The 23,497-nt window shown below is 36.9% G+C and overlaps 1 protein-coding gene across 1 annotated transcript in view; it reads right to left on the bottom strand.

Annotated features, from left to right (window-relative positions):
• The window catches only part of LOC100650944 (lachesin-like), a 124,245-nt gene extending 101,002 nt beyond the window's left edge, over nucleotides 1-23,243 (bottom strand). Inside the window, exons 1-2 of the mRNA XM_048411658.1 lie at nucleotides 21,530-23,243; nucleotides 21,144-21,346 (exon numbers count right to left, since the gene is read on the bottom strand). Coding sequence (XP_048267615.1) covers nucleotides 21,144-21,169 — 26 coding nt within the window. The 5' untranslated portion in view covers nucleotides 21,170-21,346; nucleotides 21,530-23,243. The remainder of the gene's footprint in view (nucleotides 1-21,143; nucleotides 21,347-21,529) is intronic.
• Nucleotides 23,244-23,497: the final 254 nt, after the last annotated feature.

Genomic DNA, 23,497 nt, shown 5'->3' with positions numbered 1-23,497 from the left:
AACCTTACGATACATTATGATCGCAAAGAGTTAAGCAATTCACGTGAAAGACGTTTGAATGAACTAATTCGTCGATCGTAGTTCGCTCTATTAGTCAGCTCCCGTGAGAAAATTAAATCAGGCAGACGTACCGAATCTTATACACCGTCCTCCGAGACCAGTTTCGGTTTCAGATCGAGTTTCACATCTCCAAACTTCCATCTATTCCTACTCTTGCCAACGCGAACGTGTCGAATCCCAAGTTTATCGTTCCATCGAAACCTTATTGAAATCTAAAATAATCATCGTGAGGAGGGAAAAGGTCGATTCTGCGTGCGGAAAGCGAGTTTAATCCTAAGAATAGTACGTCCTGATATTATCTCTATGGTTGGTTGCGACATCTGTCAAATTTTATTTTTACATGTATATCATTTTTCATGTGAATAATTTTTGGAATACGGTATTCCCCACATTTATAATCAAAGAGAACAGAACACGTTTTCGCAAGCACAACAAACGTCTGGAGTCTCTTATAAGGATAACATTTCGTTAAAGGGGTTAGCGCGAGGTGATAGCTGGCATGTAGGCGTGCGCCCGTCTGTCACAATAACAGGGAAGTCGCCGGAACAAGAGGTATCCATTCCCAAAATTCCGTAAATCCCGTACACAGGCAGTGTAATGCGTTGCCTCGCTATGTTAACTCTGCTGACTTTTCGAAATTATAGATGAGACAAGGGAAGGGGTTATCGCCAGATCGTCGCCGTAAAATAAATCACAGTACAGACCGAGAGATGTACCGGACGATATATCTAGAATATATAATATATTCTGACATGTCAGATGTAGATATGCTCCTCCTTAAGTTCTCTAGATCTGTGAAGTTGACTCTCTGAAGTGCATAAAAAACAGACAATATTCGTTCGTCCGCGATTTGTTCGCATTTGTGCAATCAAAATTTTCGTTCATCTATCCTTCAAAACAAACAAAAAATTATCTCCAAATTAAAAAATTTGACATTAGCGCCATATGAACTTTTTCGTTAATTTGCGATGTGCGCAACCGATCCAGTGTGTCCGCGTTTTAATATAACAACAATCTTTTTCAATTGTAATTCGTCTAGGAATATGCTACATTTTTTGTTTCTTCTTTTAATCGATTTGCAGAAAATAGGATGGACAACGCAAACTGCCGTTGTTGCACGTTGAATTTCTGTGAGCAAGCTCGGCTAGTATTGGATTCAAGTGTGCATCGCTTCAGAGCGATTATCGCATTCGTAAGAATATGTGGCACGGGAATGCAATCAATCCCGATGTTGATGCGAATAGAATCAAAATATCAAGTGTCGTACGTAATTCGTAAGAATCAAGTAATTTAAGAGCGAGAGCACTACGTGATATTCATTTATCGAGATTCATAGAAAGGGAATTTATTCCTTCATCTAGATTATCCTTACACTTTGTAATTCTTGGAAATTTTTTGAACGACAAGACGAATAATGTGATTCCCCCTTCAGAAAATCAAAAAAAGAACAGCTATATTGTTTTCGATGTATTACCTCGACCAGAGCATATAGGAAAGAGGAAGTATTACCTATTTCTATAAAGTAAAAAAATTAATGGATACATATTAATTAAAGCTGAGTCGATTAACATTTAAATTCTGTAGGACAGCATTCTTTTCATTGTTCTGTTCCATCCTAAAATGAAACCACCCTTCTCTGAAATGATGAAAATTTGCTAAATGATGAAAACGTGCCTAAAGTAGAACATTGTATTGCCTCTTTTCGTGGATCCTCACATGAGGTTATATACGTGGCTTTCTATATATATACTTATCTTTGAATTCCAACTGAGCAATGAGGTCGTATTTTATGATAAATGTTCGCAACGTTAAGTTTGCACTGTTCCTAGGATGACATTTAGCAAAAACATTTCTAAGGAATTTCTGCAAAACGGTGTGCTTTGTAAAAACGTTGTTCAAGCTCACGTATTTGCAGTAAAATAATTACGATTAAATATTCTATGAAACTTACTAGCACTTATAGAAAAAATTGACGTATAGTAAGAACATTATGTTTATTATTCGTAGAACTTTTCCATTTAATTTAAACATTTGGTATATGATCCTGTGTAGGATTCTGTTCATGATATTCTTATTCTTGAATTATTCCAAAAATAGGGAAGAAAGTTGATCCTTTATGCATATATTTCGATATGCATAAAGCATGAAAATGAAAAGAAATATGTTCGGTATCGAAATTGTGAAAATCTGGAAATAAAGAGAAATACGGACTAATACCTAGTGACGGAGGATCATGTTCGAAAATACTCGAATCTTTTCGAACGTTGGATCGCATTCACACTGCGATTCAATATTTAATCCTTCATAATCAGGTCAATTTTTTCCATTTGCAATTTTATCAGAGTCAGAATGTCTGACGCGGTGAATTATGGGCTTGATCCTTATTAAACTCTCGCCATTCCTCTTTTCCACGTCAGCCTGTATATGCTCCTAATGTCGAAGTCGATCCAAGTTAGGATACGTCCACATTTCGCTGTAAATATTTGAAGAAGAATTCCTCTCCGACATCGTAGTTATTCGCCTCCTCGTATACTACTCTATTGGTCAGAAGTATGAGGCCATGTGACTTGGTTTTTATCTTTTATGACAGCCGAGCTTGCTACAATCAACTTGCGTCTGTTTTAAAAGCAACCCACTTAATATTTCACTACGTGGATTTAGTCGAGTCATCTCTCCGCTTTGGGACAGCGTTATAACTTTGCTTCTAACGCGTGGAAAGTAATTCTGGATAGATCTCAAATTAATTATTACTGATACGTTAATTTTTGTGTTTGAAGTACTATCTAAGTATATGGTTCGTAGAAGAGGGATACCGAATAGAGAAAGAGTTAAGAGATTCAATCGTGGAATGAAGAAAAGAGTTAGAGAAAATTCTTCCAAGTTCCGACTAGTCTTTTGCTAAATAGAACTTTTCCGCGGAAGAAGATTGTCTGCTTAAGGAAGTCACTCGAACAACTAAATTGGAGTAAAGAAAGTCTTCGCATCGAAAACTTTCATTTGTCGTTGACAGTCCCACCAATTACTTAAATTGCGCTAATAATAATTTAACGTATTCTTCTTATTGCGCTTATCGCACAGACAGTATGGGGCGGTAATCGTGGTACAACCGACAAGGCGTGATTCTATGAGAAAAAATAAGTCGAAAATATGGGATAAAATTTTTTTATATGACGTTTCGTTTCCGAGAAAATCAAGATTGAAAATTTGTCAAGTATGCTTTAACTTGACTAAGTACAGAGTAGGTATGAGTAAACAACCAGCACGAAATTATTATACACGCTGATCTCTCGTGTATACGTCTGCACATGATAAATTTTCAAATTTATTTTCTTCAAAAATGACGCACTTTATGAAAAAATGGCATTTTACATTTTTGCCTCATTTTTAAATATAGTTTAAGCTTTTGTCGATTATTTACCTTTATTCAATACAAAATTAGCAATATTTAGTATAGTTGTTAAACATTCAAACTCAATTTTTTTCAAAAATGATGCGTTAAATGAAAAAATGTTATACCAAATTATTTTCTTATTTTTCATGTAGAATCACCCTCTGCTGGGTTATACTACAATTACAGTTCCACTCTGTATTTATTATCGAGGATATTTCGATGTGTACGACATGCATAAAGAATTTTACTCAATGGTTTTGTAGCAAAAATAATTTTTGAATTCTTTTTTCGTACATTAATAGTGGTTTATGTTAGTTTCTTTGACAAAGCTCGTACGAAACAGGTCGAAAGTTAAATCATTCGCCATTGAGACAGGAAAATTCTGACTTATATTATTTCAAGAGCATCTCCACAGCAGTTCTGACGAAAAAAATTTGACAGTTCTCCAGATCCTTATCCACTAAGGTTTTGTTCGAGTTCTCGGTTGGAGCTCTTTGTAACACGCACGCCTTGAAACTTTGTGTACTGACAGTCATGTCCTTTCGCGCGCTCCGTTTCCGGCAATCGTAAAAATGGAAAAAAGCGTTCCGATGCCGTAAGATCTTTTTTTATCCTTCTTCCTCTTCCCCTTACTTTTACACTTCTTCTGCTCTAGCAGTGAATTCTATTTCGAATTCGCCCAAATGTCAGGGCAAATTGTAGGGAATCAAGTTTTCCGGAGGGAAAGGTGGAAATGTATTTAGGTAACTAAAACTTGTGTAGAAATACGAGTTTGTTGTTGAATTTTGCATTGATCGTTTACAAAAAGCATTGGACAATATCGCAACAAACAGAGGAAAATAAAAACCTTTTATATAACTTACTAAACAATATAACTTACTAATCCTTTATCAAACGCTGCATCTGGTTTAATTTCCACAGCAGGATATACTACTTTTTAGTGACTTCGTTTACATATTTTAAAAATTAAATAGAATAATAAGAAAAGAATAATTCGTGCAGAACGAATGTATCCGTGCAGCATTTAAATTGGATAAATGCATATTGACAAAATGGCTTTCAACGTTAAGGGTCTTATTTACCATGACGACAGGTCATTGTCGACTATTCATTCGCAAGCACGCGGTTTTCTACGCGTTCTCTTTGCGTCTAAGTTCAGAGATATAAATCGCAGCTTTTATACATATGTGTATGTACCGTCTCCCATAAATCTTGGAAAAATTTTTATCGTTTCGCCACGCTGCACACTGTATGCAAACATGTAACTTATACCCATTAATGGAATTTCTTTTGGTGGAACAGTGGAGACTCTTAAAATTTGTTAATGTAAACCAGAAACAAGATAACGAAGGGAAATATGGTTGTTACGTCCGGTGACTCTCTACGGTCAAGGCGTCCATAAGCTGTGTATATATAATTAAGCCGGTCGCAATAAGACTAAGGCACGGCCATAAAACGAGGCTTCTTGAATTGCCGTAATGTTTCGACCCAGCAAGTTCCTTACGGTTATTGCTCGATTAGGTAAAAATAAGGGAAATCCGGGTTTTCCCATGTTTCCCAGGATTCCTCCCACAAGTGATCAGTGGTGGAGCGATCATCACCGAACAAGAGTTTTCCTTAGCAACAACATCGTCGCCGGACTTCACTGCCAAGTCACCTACTGATCAGTCAACATCTCGTACTGCTTCTACTACATTACTATATTCAACTGCTCAGGACTTGTTGTACAACGACAGGGCAGTCAACGTATTTTCTCGGACTCGATCGCGCCTATAGATCAGTCAGCATATCTACACTGATTCTATAACCTGAGAACAATCAGCGTCTCTCTATCGGGTCTTCACCCGTCAAACGTCTATAACACTTACACACCTTATGCAACGGCGTAACTCTTTCTTCTACTAGGTTATTGAAGAGTTTGCTGGTGAGTGTCGAAGCGTGCAGACGTGTGTCCAATGCCCTGTGAAGTTCACAAAACAACACGTGACGCCCATCTGTCGAAAGTGAATCTAACAAACCTAGTCAAGTGTTCGCAAACGTGCTAGTGAAAAATCCAACGCCACTAAGCTCTGACCCGAATCACATCCTCTCGACTAGTTATTTCATATTGAATTAACTAGATCGATGATGGCCCAATCATCCCAAACGGGCTCTACGGAGCTCAGTTACAACAGCGCCGCTCTTCCTCTCCAGTGGCAAAGGGGCCAAACATCTCTCTTTGCAAACGATCCGCACACAAAGAAACGCAAGCTGGAAGCATTCAAGACGAATGCGAACAAGAGTCAAATCAACCCACCAGCTAGCCAAGTGACCACTCACAACAGGTTCGCGATACTGGAGGCAACAGAAGACGCTATGGACATAACCGAAGCGGTAAATACACAACACACCCAAAAAACTCCCTCTCCCCCACCAATCTTCATTGACGATGTCATTGACATTCAAATAATGACAAAGACTATCGAAAAAGAAATCAGCAAGGAGGAATATAAATTGAAAATCAGCAACAACCGTGTAAAAATCCTGCCGACCAACCCAGACACCTATAGAAAATTAACAAAGTTGTTAAAAACCCTGAATGCCAACTTTCACACTTACCAGCTCAAGCAAGAAAGACCATTTCGTGTGGTGCTACGCAACATCCACCACTCAGCCGATCTAGGCGAACTAAAGTTCGAACTGTTAAAGTACGGCCACGGAGTAACTAACATCAGCAACATAAGGCATAGAATCACAAAAAACCCACTATCGCCATTTTTCATAGATATAAAAAAAAATGAATAACAAAGAAATCTACAACGTCAACCGGCTGATGAACTCTATAGTTAAGATCGAACCACCTCTTGTAAAGAAAGAACTAGTACAATGTAAAAGGTGCAAAAGGTACGACCACACGCAGAAATACTGCAACCATAATTTCCGGTGCATAAAATGTGCAGGTAGTCACCCCACTGACCAATGCACTAAATCCACAGAAACCCCCGCGAAGTGCATCCACTGTCAAGAAGAGCATCATGCGAACTACAAAGGATGCTTAGCCTATGAAACACTGCACAATAATAAGTACCCTAAACCCAGACCCAAGGAGATAACCACACAAGAATCTAGACCCCAAAAATTCTCCACACCATCAATCTCCCATGCCCAGGCAGCACAAGGAAATATAAACAATTCGAAAACCTACAGTGGACACTCAGAAAATAGTATTCCCACCCCACAAAATACAGACAACTTCACCAGACTCGAAAAACTAATCGAGAAGCAAACAGAGCAAATTAACAACTTGCTGTCACTGCTTGCACTCTTCATGGATAAATTAATACACACAGAAGCAAAATAAAACCGATGCGTATAGCTCTGTGAAACGCCAACGGTCTAGCTCAGCACAAATTTGAACTAGAACTCTTCTTAAAACAACAGCAAATCGACGTAATGCTCATATCTGCAACCCACTTCATCGACAAAAATTACCTCAAAATACACGGCTACAACTCCTACCATACCCAACACCCCAGTGGAAAGGCACACGGCGGCACCGGAATCATCATCAAATCCAGCATTAAGCATTACGAGTTTCCATCATTCCAGAAAGACTACCTTCAAGCCACAAGCGTAGCAATAGAAGACTGCCGTGGTAAAATCACCACTTCAGCAGTATACTGCCCTCCCAGACAATCGATTGCTAAAGAGAACTTCGACAGCTTTCTTGATGCTCTAGGCACTAGATTCATAGCTGAAGAAGACTATAACGCCAAACATACCCAATGGGGCAGCAGACTTGTCACAGCAAGAGGCACAAACCTTTTGAAAAGTATAACCACCAACAATCTCAACTACCTCACCACATATGAACCCACATACTGGCCCACTGACACTAACAAAATCCCCGATTTATTCGACTTCTTCATAACCAAAAACATCTCGCCTAGATATGTCCAAATCAACTCCTCGGCTGAACTCTCTTCCGACCATTCCCCCGTAGTAGCAACAGTCAGTTCAGCAATAATCGAGAACCCACCTAATGGCCTTATTCACAACCAACTCACCAACTGGCAACTCTTTAGAGAAGTCTTTAATCACTCAACCTCTGCTTCAATTTCACTAAAAACAAAGGAAGATATCGAAACAGCCACAGAATACTTAAACACGAGCATAATAAACGCTATCCGCTCCTCAACGCCTACTAAGACTTCTATCAGTAAACACAAATATTCCCATTACATATTAAACAAAATTACAGAAAAACGAAGACTAAGAAGAGTATGGCAAACCCATAGAACACCGGACGACAAACGCAAGCTAAACAACGCAACCAGGAAGTTAACCAAAATCATTAAAAAATACAAAAATGACTGTTTCCAAACGTATCTCGTCAATTTGTCCCCCTCTGCCGACTCTAACTACTCACTATGGAAGGCTTCCAGGAAACTTACGCGTCCCCCGCAAATAATCCCTCCAATTCGCTGTCCGCAAGGCGGATGGGCATGAAGCCCTATAGAAAAAGCCAACCTGTTCGCTAACTACCTATCCAACGTTTTTAAACCTCATTTCTCCAATACCGCTGCGGAAATAACAGAATACCTGCATTCTCCCTTCCAAATGTCTCCCCCCATTAAACCTTTTACTTCTCTAGAGGTTACAGAATTAATCCATCGTCTGAACCCCAGGAAAGCACCGGGACATGACCAAATAAGTAATAAAGCAATTAAGGAACTACCCGTAAAAGGGATTGCACTCATTTTTTCAATCTTCAACGCAATTCTTCGCCATGAATACTATCCCAAAACCTGGAAAACGTCACTGATTACGCTCATCCCAAAACCCGGAAAACCAATACAGGAAACTAGCTCCTATCGCCCAATTAGTCTTCCACCCACTTTGTCAAAACTATTTGAAAAGTTGCTAACGAATCCTTCCACTCCTAGAGGATCTGAAAACACTGCCAGATCATCAATTCGGTTTTCGGAAGCAGCATTCCACAATAGAGCAAATCCACCGAATAACACACAATATCAGCCAAACCCTCGAAAAGAAAGAATACTGCTCAGCCGGTATTCCTTGATATTCAACAGGCATTCGACAAAGTATGGCATGAAGGGCTTCTTTACAAACTTAAAAAAGTCCTACCACACACTTACTACTCCAGCCTCAAGTCCTACCTAACCAAAAGACAATTCATAGTTAAATACGTAGACGCCATTACCACAAGTTTCCCAATAGAAGCGGACATACCCCAAGGTAGTGTCCTCGGATCCCTTCTCTTCTCCGTCTACACTGCCGATTTACCAATATCAACAGAAATAACTGTAGCAACATTTGCTGACAACACAGCGCTATTAGCGTCCCATGCCAACCCGATAATTGCCTCATCCACTCTCCAGCGAGGTCTCGATTCAATGGAAAAGTGGTTCTATAAATGGGGCTTCAAAATTAATGAAAAAAAATCCACACATGTAACCTTCACGATGCGAAAACAAATCTGCCCACAGGTCTTCATTAACAATATAATAGTTCCTAACAAGGACACAGTCAGATGCCTGGGCATGACTCTGGACAGGAGATTAACATGGAAACAACATATCGTAGACAAATCTAAACATCTCAGGGACAAACTCAAAAAATTTTATTGGCTCATTGGCCGTCGCTCCAACCTAAGCACGCAGAACAAAATTACGATCTATAAGACCGTAATAAAACCTGTCTGGACCTACGGAATCCAACTATGGGGAACAGCAAGTAATTCCAACATCGAAATACTCTAACGCTTCCAATCGAAAACGCTAAGATCCCTAATAAATGCACCCTGGTATGTTACCAACGAAACAATCCAACCCGTCCTCAAGATACCTACTGTCAAAGATGAAATACACAAGTCCAGAAGCAGATATAACGCAAGAGTCAACAACCACCACAACCCATTAGTCACCCAACTAGTAGACACGACGGACCAGATCCGCAGACTAAAAAGAAAATACCCTTTAGATTAAATCCTTAGATCCTACTAGAGCCAACAATATAAAGCCATGTCATTGTATCACGCCAAATGAAGTTACTGAAAATTCTCAACGAGAATTGATTGTAAATATTCTAATAAATAAAAAAGAAAGTTATTGGAAATATAGATACTATAACTTGTTAATTGCAGTGTTATATCACATCAAACACCCCTATTATTCCGAAAGAAATAAGGAGATTGATCTGTTCGTGGCGTCGATTATTATAATCGTAACGGGAATTTACGACTCCCGTCGACGCGCTTTCTCGCGATCGCGTCTCTCCGCGACTGATCGAAAATACAATGGTTCTTTCGAATGATCTGTTAAATCATCCCTCAAGTTATGTGTACTTTAACGAGGAGAATTGAATTTATAGCGACGGACCTACATATTATGAACTTAGCAGAAATATGGCAACTATCTTACGTTTATTACTTTGCTCTCCATTGCACAAATCGCATTATGTATGCAACACTTTAATAAACTTAATTTGGAAATCAGATTATATCGATATCTTCCATTAAAAGTAATAAAAATTTTCCAAATATTCGATTAATGCAAGCAAAATTATTTATTTATGTTGTATCTTCCATCAATCGCGATTTAATGAAAGAGACTTGGGTCAAAATGGATCCGATTCTGGATTAAGCAAATTCATGCAAATCTATTCTTCAATCGACATTCGATTAAGAATATCTTATTTTTATAAATTATTCCTATTATTTATCATTTCTTGTGACTTTAATTAAGAATAAAGTTACAATAATCACTTATGCGAATAGAAAACGGCTTCGACCGCCTTGATTGAAATTGCATATAAAAAATTAATTTGTATCTCTTCCATAGTATTCCATATTTATAATGGTATAGTTAGCAAATTGGTAAAAGTATTTGTTTCGGTTATTCGTTGTCGTCTATTTCTACATTTGAGTTTTATTATTATCAAAAATTGAATGTGAAATACAAGAAAAGTTGAAGTTGCTTATTATATTCGTAAAAATCAATAACAAAAGATTGAAAATAAAAGAAAGAATAAAGGTTGATGGAAAATTCGGTAAAAGGGACGAAAGCATCGCCTAAGAAAAACGCGGTGAGGAAAATCAACTGTAGCTTTCCAATGTGTCTCACATAACGGCCATAAATGTAAACATAAGTGGTTAAACCTTCATACTGTCTTTGTTATCTCCACCTGGCGAATTTATCAACGCGGCGAAATATTACGTTTTGTACAATTGTGTCGAAGTTTCAACGAGAGTACATCGCTCGAGACCACCCACGATTACAAGGAAAATTTTCACTAAATTTTCTAACGATTTATAAAACACAAAAAATTTCAGTTATAAACTTGTTTTCCCATTTTTTGATGTTAGTTATGATATAGTTGATACGACGCTCAATTTACATCGTGATTACAGATCGCATACAGTGTACTGCCTTGAACCTATTAAAAAGTTGAAATCTCTCCATGGAAATTTTGTTATTCAAACGGATGGTCTAAACATACGTATGAAAATTCAAATGTTTAGAAACTAAAACGCGAAAAGAATGTTATTTAAAAAAATGGGAAAAAGGGAGGAAAATATGTCTAACGAATAGGAAAACCATGGAAATAATTTCACGAATCCGTGCATTATATATAATTTACTCAGTGGTACACGTGTTCAAGCGAATAACGGAAGTGCCACAAATTATATCACGAATGACGTCGATCATAGCAATATATCGATATCAAATGCTGTTACGTACCGTCTTTTGTAGCAGTATCGTTGGAAAATTAACAACTAATATCGGGTATTTGCTCGTGTATCGAATCTATATTATTTCGCTGTTAGGAAAGGGAGAAAAATTGATTGCGTTTGATAAGTTTCGTTTTATAGTCGTTATTAATTGCGATCCTCTGATTACAACATTATCGGTGCAATTAACGAGATTAAAATGCGTCCGAAATTACAATATATAACGGCAGAGATCGTGGTAAACGAATGTCGATGCCACTGATATGGAAACTAACGCCTTTGTTATTGCATTTTTTGGGGATGTGAAAATTTGTAATGAAAATTGAATGAAAACCCTATTGTTGGTCGATATTTTATTTTCGTCTATATCTGCAACTTTTATCGTAGAAATGTTACATACAAATAATATCAAATTTTCCCCAAGTAAGATTTTTAATAATCGATAACCAAGTCATTATTTATTTCTTTCTTTTAATATAACATAAAAAATTCAGTTTTTCTTGTGTACGAGTGATCGAGTGTTTGCAATTTTCTTCTCTTCTCGCTTTCATCAAAATCTCCATCATCCACCCTTCTTTCTTGCTGAATTTTATATATTTTTAACTTGGCTTTAAACAATTTGGTTGCTTGTAACAATTATTTCCAAGCGTAACGCACATGGTCGAGGAATTAATACTCCAAACTTGACATCACGAAATTATAATACACCAACGCATATTCCTTGCTAAGTGGTTATATTCACTATTAACATAGAAGACACATCTTATTAACGACTCATTACGCGAAATTAATTAGACAATTATCTTTTTTGAAAAGTTCTTGTAGATTATATAATAGCTCTAATTTTAATTCAAAAGATACATTGGTAATTTAAACTTCTTTTTCCATTGTCAATCTCCATCGTTTAAATTTCGTACATATTTCAAAAGTCATTGAACGATTCGTTTTGTGAAATGTTAAAAATGCAAAGTTGTGGAAAGGAAGTTTTTAAATTGTCAGTATCGATATATTTCAATCTATTCGATTATGAATCTACAAATTCGAATAAATTTGGAAAGTTTAAACTTCCAATGACCGAAACCGAACAGATAGAATTCAACAGTTGTTCTCTTTAAGCAATGCTTCATCTAAATTTTTGAAGTTGTCTGTTGGTTTAAAGAAGTTTGGCACAATCGATTTCAAAAATGAACGAATGTAGCTATCATAGAGGCTAGTGATAATTTAAATTTGTATTTGATGGTTGAGTTACCGAAACGGTTAAGAATGAACCACGTAAAAGCGAACAGACGAAGGATCGCTTAAGCGCAATTGCCACTAACACGCGTGAATCAACCCCTAAAGCCGAGGGCGAGTGGTACGGCAGATAAGAATGAAAACGATGATCTCACCTTTCGTCGGTATAATTTACGTTTTTACGGAAATGAGAGTAGGTTAGTGGCACAAGACAATCTAAGCGGCGGTAGACGAGCAAGAAAATTAGCAACGTTTGCTCCTGGTAAGAGTTATGAGGGCTATGCAGCCAAACTACTCATAAGTATTAAGGGTCATTGCAATAGCCATAAATCCTGGCCACTGTCCAACGCAATATTTATAGTATCAATTCTAATAAAATTAGTGTCGGTTTTTGACATCAATCTAATTTCGTTTTGAAAATTAACTTAATTTTGTTTCGACTTGAATTTGTCTCGATGACATCAGTTAGAAATTCTTTCTGTGTTTTTTCAGTGTGATTAACATTGCTTCAATTTCGATTTAACTTTTACATCATGCGCAAATTTTTATATCAATCAAACTTGACACATGACATTTAATGAATTATTATTCAAACATACACTTCATACCCATGTATATCGTATCGTTGAACGCATCTTAAAATAAATACATAATAAATGGGTAATAATATTATTGAAATATATAGTCCGATTTGTTTATGTTGAAGTCTCAGTAAATATAATTTTAAAATATGAATTTAGGTATTTTATTAAATGATATTAATTACTCTGTTAAACAAACGGAAGATTTGTTTCGCATTTTTAATATAAGAATAGTAGCGAAGAAAATACAATTTTTAATGGTTTACCAAGATTTAGGAAGATTTTTTGTATAGTTAAAAAGTAATGCAATGTACCAAACCCTTTAAATTTTAAAGAACGTTTTGTAATTGAATAAACTTCACATTGAAAATCACTTGGTTTCCTTGAACGTAGGCAAGCTGAAAAATTATTCTGAACTTTCCCAGGAGAGAACTTGCGCTCTGCATAATTACAAAAATTCTTCCCTGAGTTCTGGGAACTAATTTTTTGAAGGTAACAGAACACCTTGGATTGAAAGATAAATTTGTCTATCAGAAATATACATTCAGCAAAAAAATAATTTTTCAAGTTTAGTTTAATTTCCTAAAAAGAAGAAAAATGTACAAAAAATCGTGACGAAAAAAGAAGAATAACAAAAGATGAGAAGGGAAGGGAAGCAAAAATGGAAACAAATGTTATTTTATTATAACTAAAAATTTATTTCTGAATTTATTTATTTATCTATAACAAATAATTTCGTAATGACTTGTTTTGAATTACGATTCACCCCGATCTTGTATCGTTTTCTTTTATTTACGTTGTTTCCTGTCTTACAATCAGAACCTTAATTATGTTTCATTGAACTGTCTAAGCAGTATAATTATGGCTCACGACAAGGTAATCGAGTTTCTCGCATGCCGCACGCATAATTCGCCGAAGAAATTAGTGTGCACAGGATTAAACGAATCCCGTTCATAAAACATTTCGTCTTTCTTCTTTTCGGTCGGTGGAAAAGTAGGAAAAAGAAAAAGAAAGATGAAAAAGAGGCAAGAAGCTTTTGCAAAAGCTGAAAGTGCCGCAACTCCGGAAAGCGTTCTTTCCTGATAAATGAATATCAAAAGATACCGATTCGCTATCGTTATTTATTTCCCTACGAAACGAACTCCATTCTCGCGGTTCCAACGTTATTAACGTTTTTATGTATATAATAAACATGAATCGCAATTGTGCTCGTGGAATTTTCTCTTGCTACCTTTGTCCCCTTCTGTTCCCCTCTCTCCTTCCCCCTAACAACCTCTATTTTATTTTTTGTTTTTTCGTCGATAAACAGTAAGCTCGGAAACGAAGTTGGAATTCCTTAGTGTTCACTGCATTCCTGGCCTTTAATATGCTAGAAAAATGTTTTCACTGTCCGAAACGGTTACGACTGGTCTCTACGCTTCATATCTCATAGAAATATATATGGCACAAATGTGATGGTAACAACCGAAGTGTAATGAATGAATATCGAAATTTTTTCGTTTCCTAACAGCCAATGTCCCTATACACGATATTTCAGTGTAGTTTAACTAAAGGGTTTACGTTATATAGGGCTTTGGAATAAAGAAGCAAAGAGATTTGTATCATTTGTATGTTTGAACAATTTAGAATTTCTTCCCTTCTTGTTTTGAGGGAAGGGGGCACTTAATTTTAACTAAGCATATCAATTACATCTTAATCTTTTTTTTATTATATATATTATATTTATATTTATCTGTTTATATCTATTATCTTGTTATTAATATAAATTATTATATATGTAATTTATATATAATTCATATATATAATTATTTCAAAAATATTAGAAAATGAAGTAAAAAGTTTGAAGAATTGGGAGAACTCTGTGTTTCACAGATATATACATGTCGTATTTCCGGCAAATCTCTCCAGAAAATTTTAGTAATAAAGAAATCGTTTAAGGTATTACATCGTGATGATTCGACCCATATATTTGCCGAACGGGCTTAACAGTAATGAAATGATGTTTCTTACCCATGGCCTCGAAAAACAAGGTTGCTAAATAATTATTACACGGGAGGGCATTTTGGGGAATTACAGAAAGAAAGGTAAATGCTCCTTCTTGTTTCTGTTATTCTTTCTGAACGTTGTTTCTTGTGTGTCCACAAAATAGTGAGTAAACGGGCGCTGAGATAAATCGTGGGCCTGCAATGAGAATAGCAACGGGCACGAATAATGAGCTTAAAGGAATCGAGTTTCCTGGACGTGAACACGCGGTTTCATCCTGGTCCTGGTTTGGGAGTACGTCGACTCGATGATCTGTTTCAGCTATTTATTTGAAATATGATAGAACTATAGCTTTTTTCTTCTCCCTCCCTCCCGTTCTCTTTTTACGCTCCACGAGTGTGTAGTAGTGACCAAGGACAGGTGATTTTCAGAACAGTACAATTAAGTGCTGGCTTTTGCCAACATATCGGATGCAGCAAGATACTGCATCAGATTATATTTGTTGTGCAAAATATACGTTGAATTGAGAGAAAAGTTTGGAAAATTGAGATTTTTGACATTATTGTAATACCAATTACGAATGATTCGTGCATGAGAAAATAAAGACGCTAATAGCTTATAAGTATTTCGATCAATAAAATTATCAAATAAAAAGTATAATATGCCACCCATACCGATCAAAGATTAATTTTAACGGTAATAAGAAATTTCGTGTAGTTTAAAAAATTGAAAACACTTGTCGGAATAATGATCTTAGTATCCCCGACACTCTTGACAATTTCTGTAACATCAAATTAAATATCCAGCTGTTTGTTCAAATTTCACAAACAAATTAAATTTGTTCAAATTTAATAAACTACTCGGTTTCGCAATTTAATCGCTGATTCACAACCTATCATTAAATCGATTAAGATGAGAAGCAAGAGAAACTTTTTTTCACGTTCTTCTTTATACAATAATAAAATATTATTTCCATACCATCGAAACTTGACAATGATATTCAAGCATCCGCCATGCTGTGTTGCTTCATCCAGACTCGAGATATTTATGCAAATAACTATCGAATCGAATAAAGGATCGACGAGAACATCAAAGGGAAAACATCGTCACGATTTTTTCGATCCATGATCAGAAATAGACAGAAAGAACAGCAACGCGTATACCCGTAGACCAGTGAAAGTACGAACGCGTTACAAAACAACAAAATGGAATATATTATTCTTACAAAATTATTATTTGCAATTGGTGCAACGCTAAATGTAACGGACTAAATTAGGTTGAAAGTAGATAGTCCCCTACACGGAAGAATCTAAAATTAATATCGTAATACAACTTTCATTATTATAATGGGTATTACACACGTACAAATTAAGATGGGTTATTTAAATCTAAAGGAAGAATACATATTGGTCTTTGACTGGTATTATCGGTACTCGCTCCACAAGCAGAAAAACCATAAACCACAACGCAATTTAACTTGTTAGTTCGAAACAGTGGGTCATGCACGTAGCCTAGAGAAAAAGGAATTAACTGCTTATTACCAGTGAACCGAATAGATGTAGAAGGAAAGTCTTTTTTTTCACAGTTTGTATTGCAACCGGGCGTGAATTTCCGGAGAGTTCAACGAATCGCGAAATTTTGCTGCGAAGGAAGTTTTTTATTTGTTATCCCGTCTTGCTGGTCTTTCTTTCTTTCTTCGTTGCCTAGTATAGTGGGTTCTAGTAAGCACGTTGTCCTTGCGAATAATCGACCGGTTTCGCTTCAGAAATTTGTCGAGAAAACTTGGTGAACGTGTGCAGGAACGTGAAATCGTAGCTAGTTGCTGCTTTTCTTTCGATCCCTTTGTTTCGATGGTATTCCTCTGGACGTTGCAATGCGTTGGTTAGAGGGATTCATGTGTTAAACTAGTATCGGGATAAGGAAGTTTTCAAGTTGAGTTACTTTTCGGATTTCTGTGCCTCTGGTGTAATAATGATTCGTCTTTGGTTCTTGCTGCTTCTCCTACATTGAAGTTTCCCAATTTATCGGTCGTAATCCTTTGAAATGACAATTTCATATTAGAATCTTTAAGCTTTGTTCTATTAAAATTAAACGAGCCTACAAGGACGAGTAATTTCGATCAAATATCGCTGTTTCTTCCTTTCCTCCTATTATAACTTTATCCCGGTGAAACAAAACTTTCGTATTCGAGGAACTTTAACGAAACTTTTCAACGACCCCGGCCCAATGTTCTACGCGTCCTGTTGTTATATGTTATAAATAAATTCCTCGCTACGATATCGGCCATAAACGAAAGATTTCCAAATTCTGCTAAACGTTTGAACGTACAGCCTCGGCAATTATTCTCAGTCGCGAAAAAAACACCTGGAAAGAAGTGAATCGTGTTTGATTTATGCCGGATGCGTCGGAAAAACTTGTGAACCGTATTTGAAATTCGCGAATACGCTTGGACGGGATCCGAGAGCACGAAACAACCGTAAAATTTATAAGGCGAATTTGTACATCGGTGAACATCGGATCTAGCGATTCACAAAGAACGTAGAAACAGGAGAAGCTATATAATTCCTTTCCTCGCGAATATGGCGTTCTGGGCCTTTTACGGTGGTTGTTGTTCCTGGATCGGATGGATGAAGGAATTGATGAACGAATGGATGAACGAATGGATGAACGAATGGATGAACGAATGGATGAACGAATGGATGAACGAATGGATGAACGAGTGTATGAACGAATGGATGGAAAAAAGAAACGGTGCAACGCGACGTTCTTAACAAATAACGGAATTAATGATTCGAGGGGAAATGATCGAGCATTTGCGATCCATTTCTCTGGGAACAAGAATTGTTTTTATTACAGTTTGCATCGAGCGAATATAAACAAATAAAATTTTCCATTGAGAGTATTGAAACATAGTTTGTGTAATTTGATCGTTTAATTTGATCAGTCTTTGGTATAGTATAGGTAATTGTATAATAGATTGTGCGAATTACCTGTCATCGTTTCATCGAAACGAACTGGATGTATTGTTCTCAATCTTCCGATTTCGTTAATGTAATTAAAGATTATTTGAACGATTACGAACGTAGATACGATTAAGGGTAACCATTATAACTATTATATTCAATTTTGTTATAGATAAATTTTTACGAAATAATGGCAGAAGCGCAAACAGTAAGGAAGACGATAAGAAAGGAAAGAATTAATTGAACCAATTAAAGTATCGAGCAAGTATGGATACTAATTGTAAGAAGCAGGTAGGAAGTGTTACGTACAACGGACAGTAATTCTAGCGAGTGCTAGATTATTTAATCGTTTACATTCATATTAGAATGATAATAACGTAAATACGCCATATGTTGAACATGTAACAAATACATATATCGATTTTCTAATTAGCTTCAATTTACTAATTATACGTACTATACAACACCTATAATAAATACCTCGATTCTGTACATGTTTAAAAATAATTTGGCGATGGGAGAATAGAGTTATTCAATTCCAAATGGATATATTCGAACTTTTAATCGCCCTTTTTAGCAAAACCACAAATTGTTATATAACAATAAACTTGATACTTGAAACTTTCGATATTAAAAAACATTCCTTTTCCTTCTGTTTCGAATATAACGTAACTCGCGTTAAAGAAATCTCGCTTTTCTCGTGAAAGAAAACTGAAAGGAACTGAATTCAGGAACAAGCATAATCCTATTCTGCTTCATTTAAGTAGGAATGACAGTTATTACGTATCACCAATTGTACATATGCATTATAGACGGGATACCTTGTAAGTTGTATATACAGCAACGTAACGTTATAAACGCATTGTTCCATTGTATTCACCACATTTCACTGTATATTTACTACACATTATAACTTCATCGATGCATGGTTAATTAGGTCCATAAAAAACAAACGATTAGATCGTTGATATTTGTCTGTGCTGTCAAGTACGTTCTCAACAACGAAACTGTCGAGAACACGAAGAAACGCATCCGAAAAGCGAATAAACTTGCGAAAGTAATGCATTCAGAACCCATCGTTAACATAGAGCCACAAACCCACAGCACCGTGTCGTGAATTACATTTCAGAATCGTCGAAGCATAAATACGAAATGCGAGGAACGAGGAGCTGCAAAATTTTATTCTATGTCTTTGTGTCTGGCGTATTTTCTCTCTTGCACACATGGATTACACGAATAAACGCATATACGGACTCGAGGGCAAGAAAATTTGAAGGAAAATGAGCGCATGAAAATCTGATGGAGGCGTGTGCAGTGTAAATCAATTCCCGTATTGTTTTACGCGATCCCCCGTGATTAGAGGGCTTCTACTAATTGCTCAATTATCGTAAATTACAGAGACGATCGAGAGGCCTCGAAAGACGCGGCAGCTACGTTGCCCGTGGAATTTTAATTTTCGCAAAGACCCGACAACCGGCCCCGATACAACGATACCAACCATCCTCTTTGCTTCGTTGTATAGTCTACAGTCTAGTACGTATATTTCCTGGACAAGCGTGCAAATACAGACTCGCCCGGCGAGCGCGTGCCTCCGTGTACAATGTGTCTCAATTAAAAAAGATAACGAAGATACCGAGCAGAAGCACCAATCCAATTATTCCTCGCGGCATTTTCGCCATTTATTTCTGTGCCTAAGGACTAAGGACTCAACGACCAGTGTTTCTTCGCATTTCGATACACACTTCTGAAAGAAAGAGATAAGAGGTCAATAATTTTTCCTCAACCTTTTTTCTCCCTCTTTCTTTTTTTGCTTCTTACGATTTTCTTTTTTGGAGGAGGAAGCGATTTTGGCTTCTCGTTTCTTTTTTTCGTTTCAGTTGAAACTAACAGGGACGACAGATGCGTGCCCGGTATCTAACAGAATGAGAAAATCTGTCGAGTTCGCTCGGAAAATTCAGAGAATCCAGAGAACTTCTCTTGGCCGAAACACGAGTCTACTTCGTTACACCAGCCGTCGAGTATCGCATCGAATCGGCAATTTTAATTAAATGATTTTCACACGGACGCGCGGCCTAGCTTTCATTAACGTTAACGCGATCGCTCTTTTATAGATTAACGAAACGATCCCACGGGTCTTACGAGCAGGCGCGTTTTCTTGGCCGAAAAGAATGGGTTTGTTTAAAAGTTTCCAGATAAGGTGGGGATAGAAACAACTAGTCTGTAGAGAGAAATCACGAAGAGAGGCCTCTTGATGGAAATTCGAGTTTCGTTGCACTGTAATTCATTGACTTGTTCCTGTGTTTTTTCAATTATAAATTGTCGTAAAAAGCAACTAAATACATCAATGCTGTTAAATCCGTTTAAATCATGGATATCATCCGTGTAATCATTAGCGTCGTCTAATAAAACTTTTTTCCTTCCTTTTCTCCTTTTTCTTGCTTCGTAAAAAGTAAAGTAACTTGGACGAGTCTAATTAATTTTACGTATCCTATTACTCTTACGTATCCTAAATATTCTAATCGATTTGCGAATACTAGTAAAAACGGCAAATTAGTGGCTACAACCGGTATTTACTATCTTCTTATACATATACATATGTAGTTATAATTATTTTTGTGAGATATTGCAAAATATTTTAAACCAAAATAAATAGCTTCTAAGTAATGGTAGTTAAACCTATTTACATTTTTCCTCAGGTTTATAGATCTATTCCAAGATAAAATTCTATATTCAAAACACACCAAGTATATTCTATATTTTATATTCTATATTTTATATTCTATATCTATTCAAAACACACCAACCAAAACACACATGACTCGTGTTTAGTGTATCCGACTTAAATCATTTCAACCGCGTGATGGAACAAATGACACGAGAATCTGACTACGTTGTAAGGTTAAACGGAATGATCGAGGAATAACCGTGAATATGGAAATAAAGATCGCGCGTTTCCAACTAGAACATGAATGACCAATGACTACCACAAACTAATTTTTATTTCGAAATAAAGAAATAAGAAATTCTTTCCTTTATGTTTAAACCGGATCGGAAAGGGCATTTCTCTATCTCTTGTCTCTTGGGTCTTGTCTCTCTTTTCCTCCCTCTCTGTCTCTCTCTCTCTCCCTCCCTCTCTGTCTCTTTCTATTCCTATGTATCTATCTATCACTTTCTTTCTCTGTACGCGTTAATTTACTTACGGTGAAACGTTGGATGGTTTCCTCATTCCCGATCAGCCTTCCATTAACACCACCGCAATCGAGTTATCAGCATGGAGACGGAGTTCCGTGCGAGGTTCGATGAAACTTACGTAAATCTTCAGCTCCATCGATCTCCATCGTTATGCATCGATTCACAGAATCTTAGAGTTACCTCCAATGTAAAAACATTCCCCTGAACGAACCTAGAAAATTCGTCCCGTCCTCGTTGTCAACAACTCGTCACCAAGTGAACTGTGTTTGCACGTATGTACATACGACGAACACGCGGAGATCTTCCAATATGCGAAAATGACGGCCCCTTTCTAGATTTCACGCGTGAAATAAAGGGGACCAGACTGATCCGACTAAATGAATTTATCTCAAACCTGCACCGTTATCCTCGAAGAAGTTTCTCAAGGTTTCCCAGAGGATCGCGAGTCGGTATTCCTCGGATGTGGAAACTTCTCCAACATCCTGAATCCTGTGTGAAAACTAACCAAGGACTCTCTCTCTCTCTCTCTCTCTCTTCCTATTTGCTTGCACGGTTGCACGGTCGCCTCGGTGAGAGTCAACGAGAGTCGGCGTCTTGCGTGGATGCACGTGATCAACGGCACGCGGATCGCTGGTACCAGACGCGTACGTACGGACTGAGGGATGCCGGTAAACTGATCGGAATCCTGACGGTGGTCCTCCTTCGTCGAGGAGGCCTCTTCTGTACAGGATGAGGCGCGCAAGCTCGCTGGAGCGCTGGAGCGCAGGAGTGACGAAGAGTAACACGCGGTCACGAGAGAGGGAGGATCGTCACGTTGGCGAGAATGAAACTAACGGAGGGTGTAAAAGGTAGGAAAGGGAGACCACTTCGAGAAGGCGTTGGACCACGTTTGAAATACGCGAAAGCCCAATATAGCAAAATCATGCGTCATTATATCAGTAAAACTGTTTGGAAGTAATTAAATAATAATAGTAAATGTAGTAATAATAACAATAAATGTTATTACGTGTTACGCTATTTTAATAAGCAAATTATTATTCTTAGAATTATTTCATTTTTAAGCTATCTTATTTGATATTTCGTACTCAAATACATATTCCTCGAAATAATCTCTCAAATCACATTCTGATTCTGTTATCTCGCAGCATGAAATAAAGTTAATTTCCTCTTATGTTATTTTTAGAGTAGGAATGATAAAATAATCGAAACGACTAATTATGTCAAACTGATATCTTTCTAATTGATTGATTTGCGAAAGTCTGTAGGTAAGGTAGGAAGTCTCTAAGTCGTAGCGAGAGAAAAATAAGAGGATGAAGAGAATGGGCGAAGGAATGATTGAAATGATCGACAAAGAAAGAAGGGTAAGAAGAGGGCTAGGATGAGGGCCAAAGTGGAGAAAGAAGAAGTGAAAGAAGTCGAGTCTTGGAGGCGAAAGGTGAGGGTGATAGTATGATACGACGAAAATGGAAGAGTGTGATAAATAACGATAGAGATAGAGATAGAGATACCAGTAGGGCTAAGGATCATAAAACAAACAATTTTGAGGAAGGGGAATATAAATACAAAAAAAAAAGAAATAAGCTGATGAGTGAAGATGACTATCGTCTAAAAAGATCTGGTAAAATTGTAGATATGAGAAGGAAAGAAAATTAAAGAGAGTTAATCAAAAGAGGAGAAGAGAAAGTGCAAAAACTTATTCGACAAAGTTAAAAGTCAGCCATAGAATAGATATGTATATAATAGATGAAAACGCTATGACATAATAGAGTGAACTACCAGTAAAGTGGTAGGTACGATAAAATTTGTAGAAGCGAAGAATATTTAAAGGAAAAGCATAAACGAAATAACGGAGACGTCCTGAAAAGTGAAACTTAGTAATAAGCTGAGACGAAAAAGTAAAGAAAATGAAAAGTTTAGAATAGCAAAGTAAAGAATACAGAAAGATGGTGCGTGAGAGGAGAATATGTGAAGAGAGGAAACGACCAAGTGACAGACTAGAGGAACGATTGTTGAAGATGATCGGAAAAAATGATTGGTGAAAAATGGAGATAAAAAGAGATGGAAGGACAGCGTACGCTGGAAGTTAATGGAAAGTCGAGGAAACAGATGGAGAAGGCTCAAAAGAGACAAAAACAAAAGAAAATGGAAAGAGGGGATACGTGAAGATGGGAAAATTGGTTGAAAGTGGTAGAAAAAAGAGAAGACAAAGACAAGTGGAACAAGAGCCTAAAGAAATAAGTCGTACTTTGTTATCGTTCAATTCTCAAAGAACTTAATTCGCTTGTTCTTAAATGAAGAAGAAATAAAAGAACCGTGACTTTTGACTATACGTAAATTAAAGAAAATTGGAATTAAACTGGGT

Source organism: Bombus terrestris, chromosome 14 (genome assembly GCF_910591885.1).
Source record: "Bombus terrestris chromosome 14, iyBomTerr1.2, whole genome shotgun sequence".
Taxonomy (NCBI): domain Eukaryota; kingdom Metazoa; phylum Arthropoda; class Insecta; order Hymenoptera; family Apidae; genus Bombus; species Bombus terrestris.
Note: the sequence above shows the minus strand (reverse complement) of the source record. Positions and strands in the feature narration are given on the sequence as shown.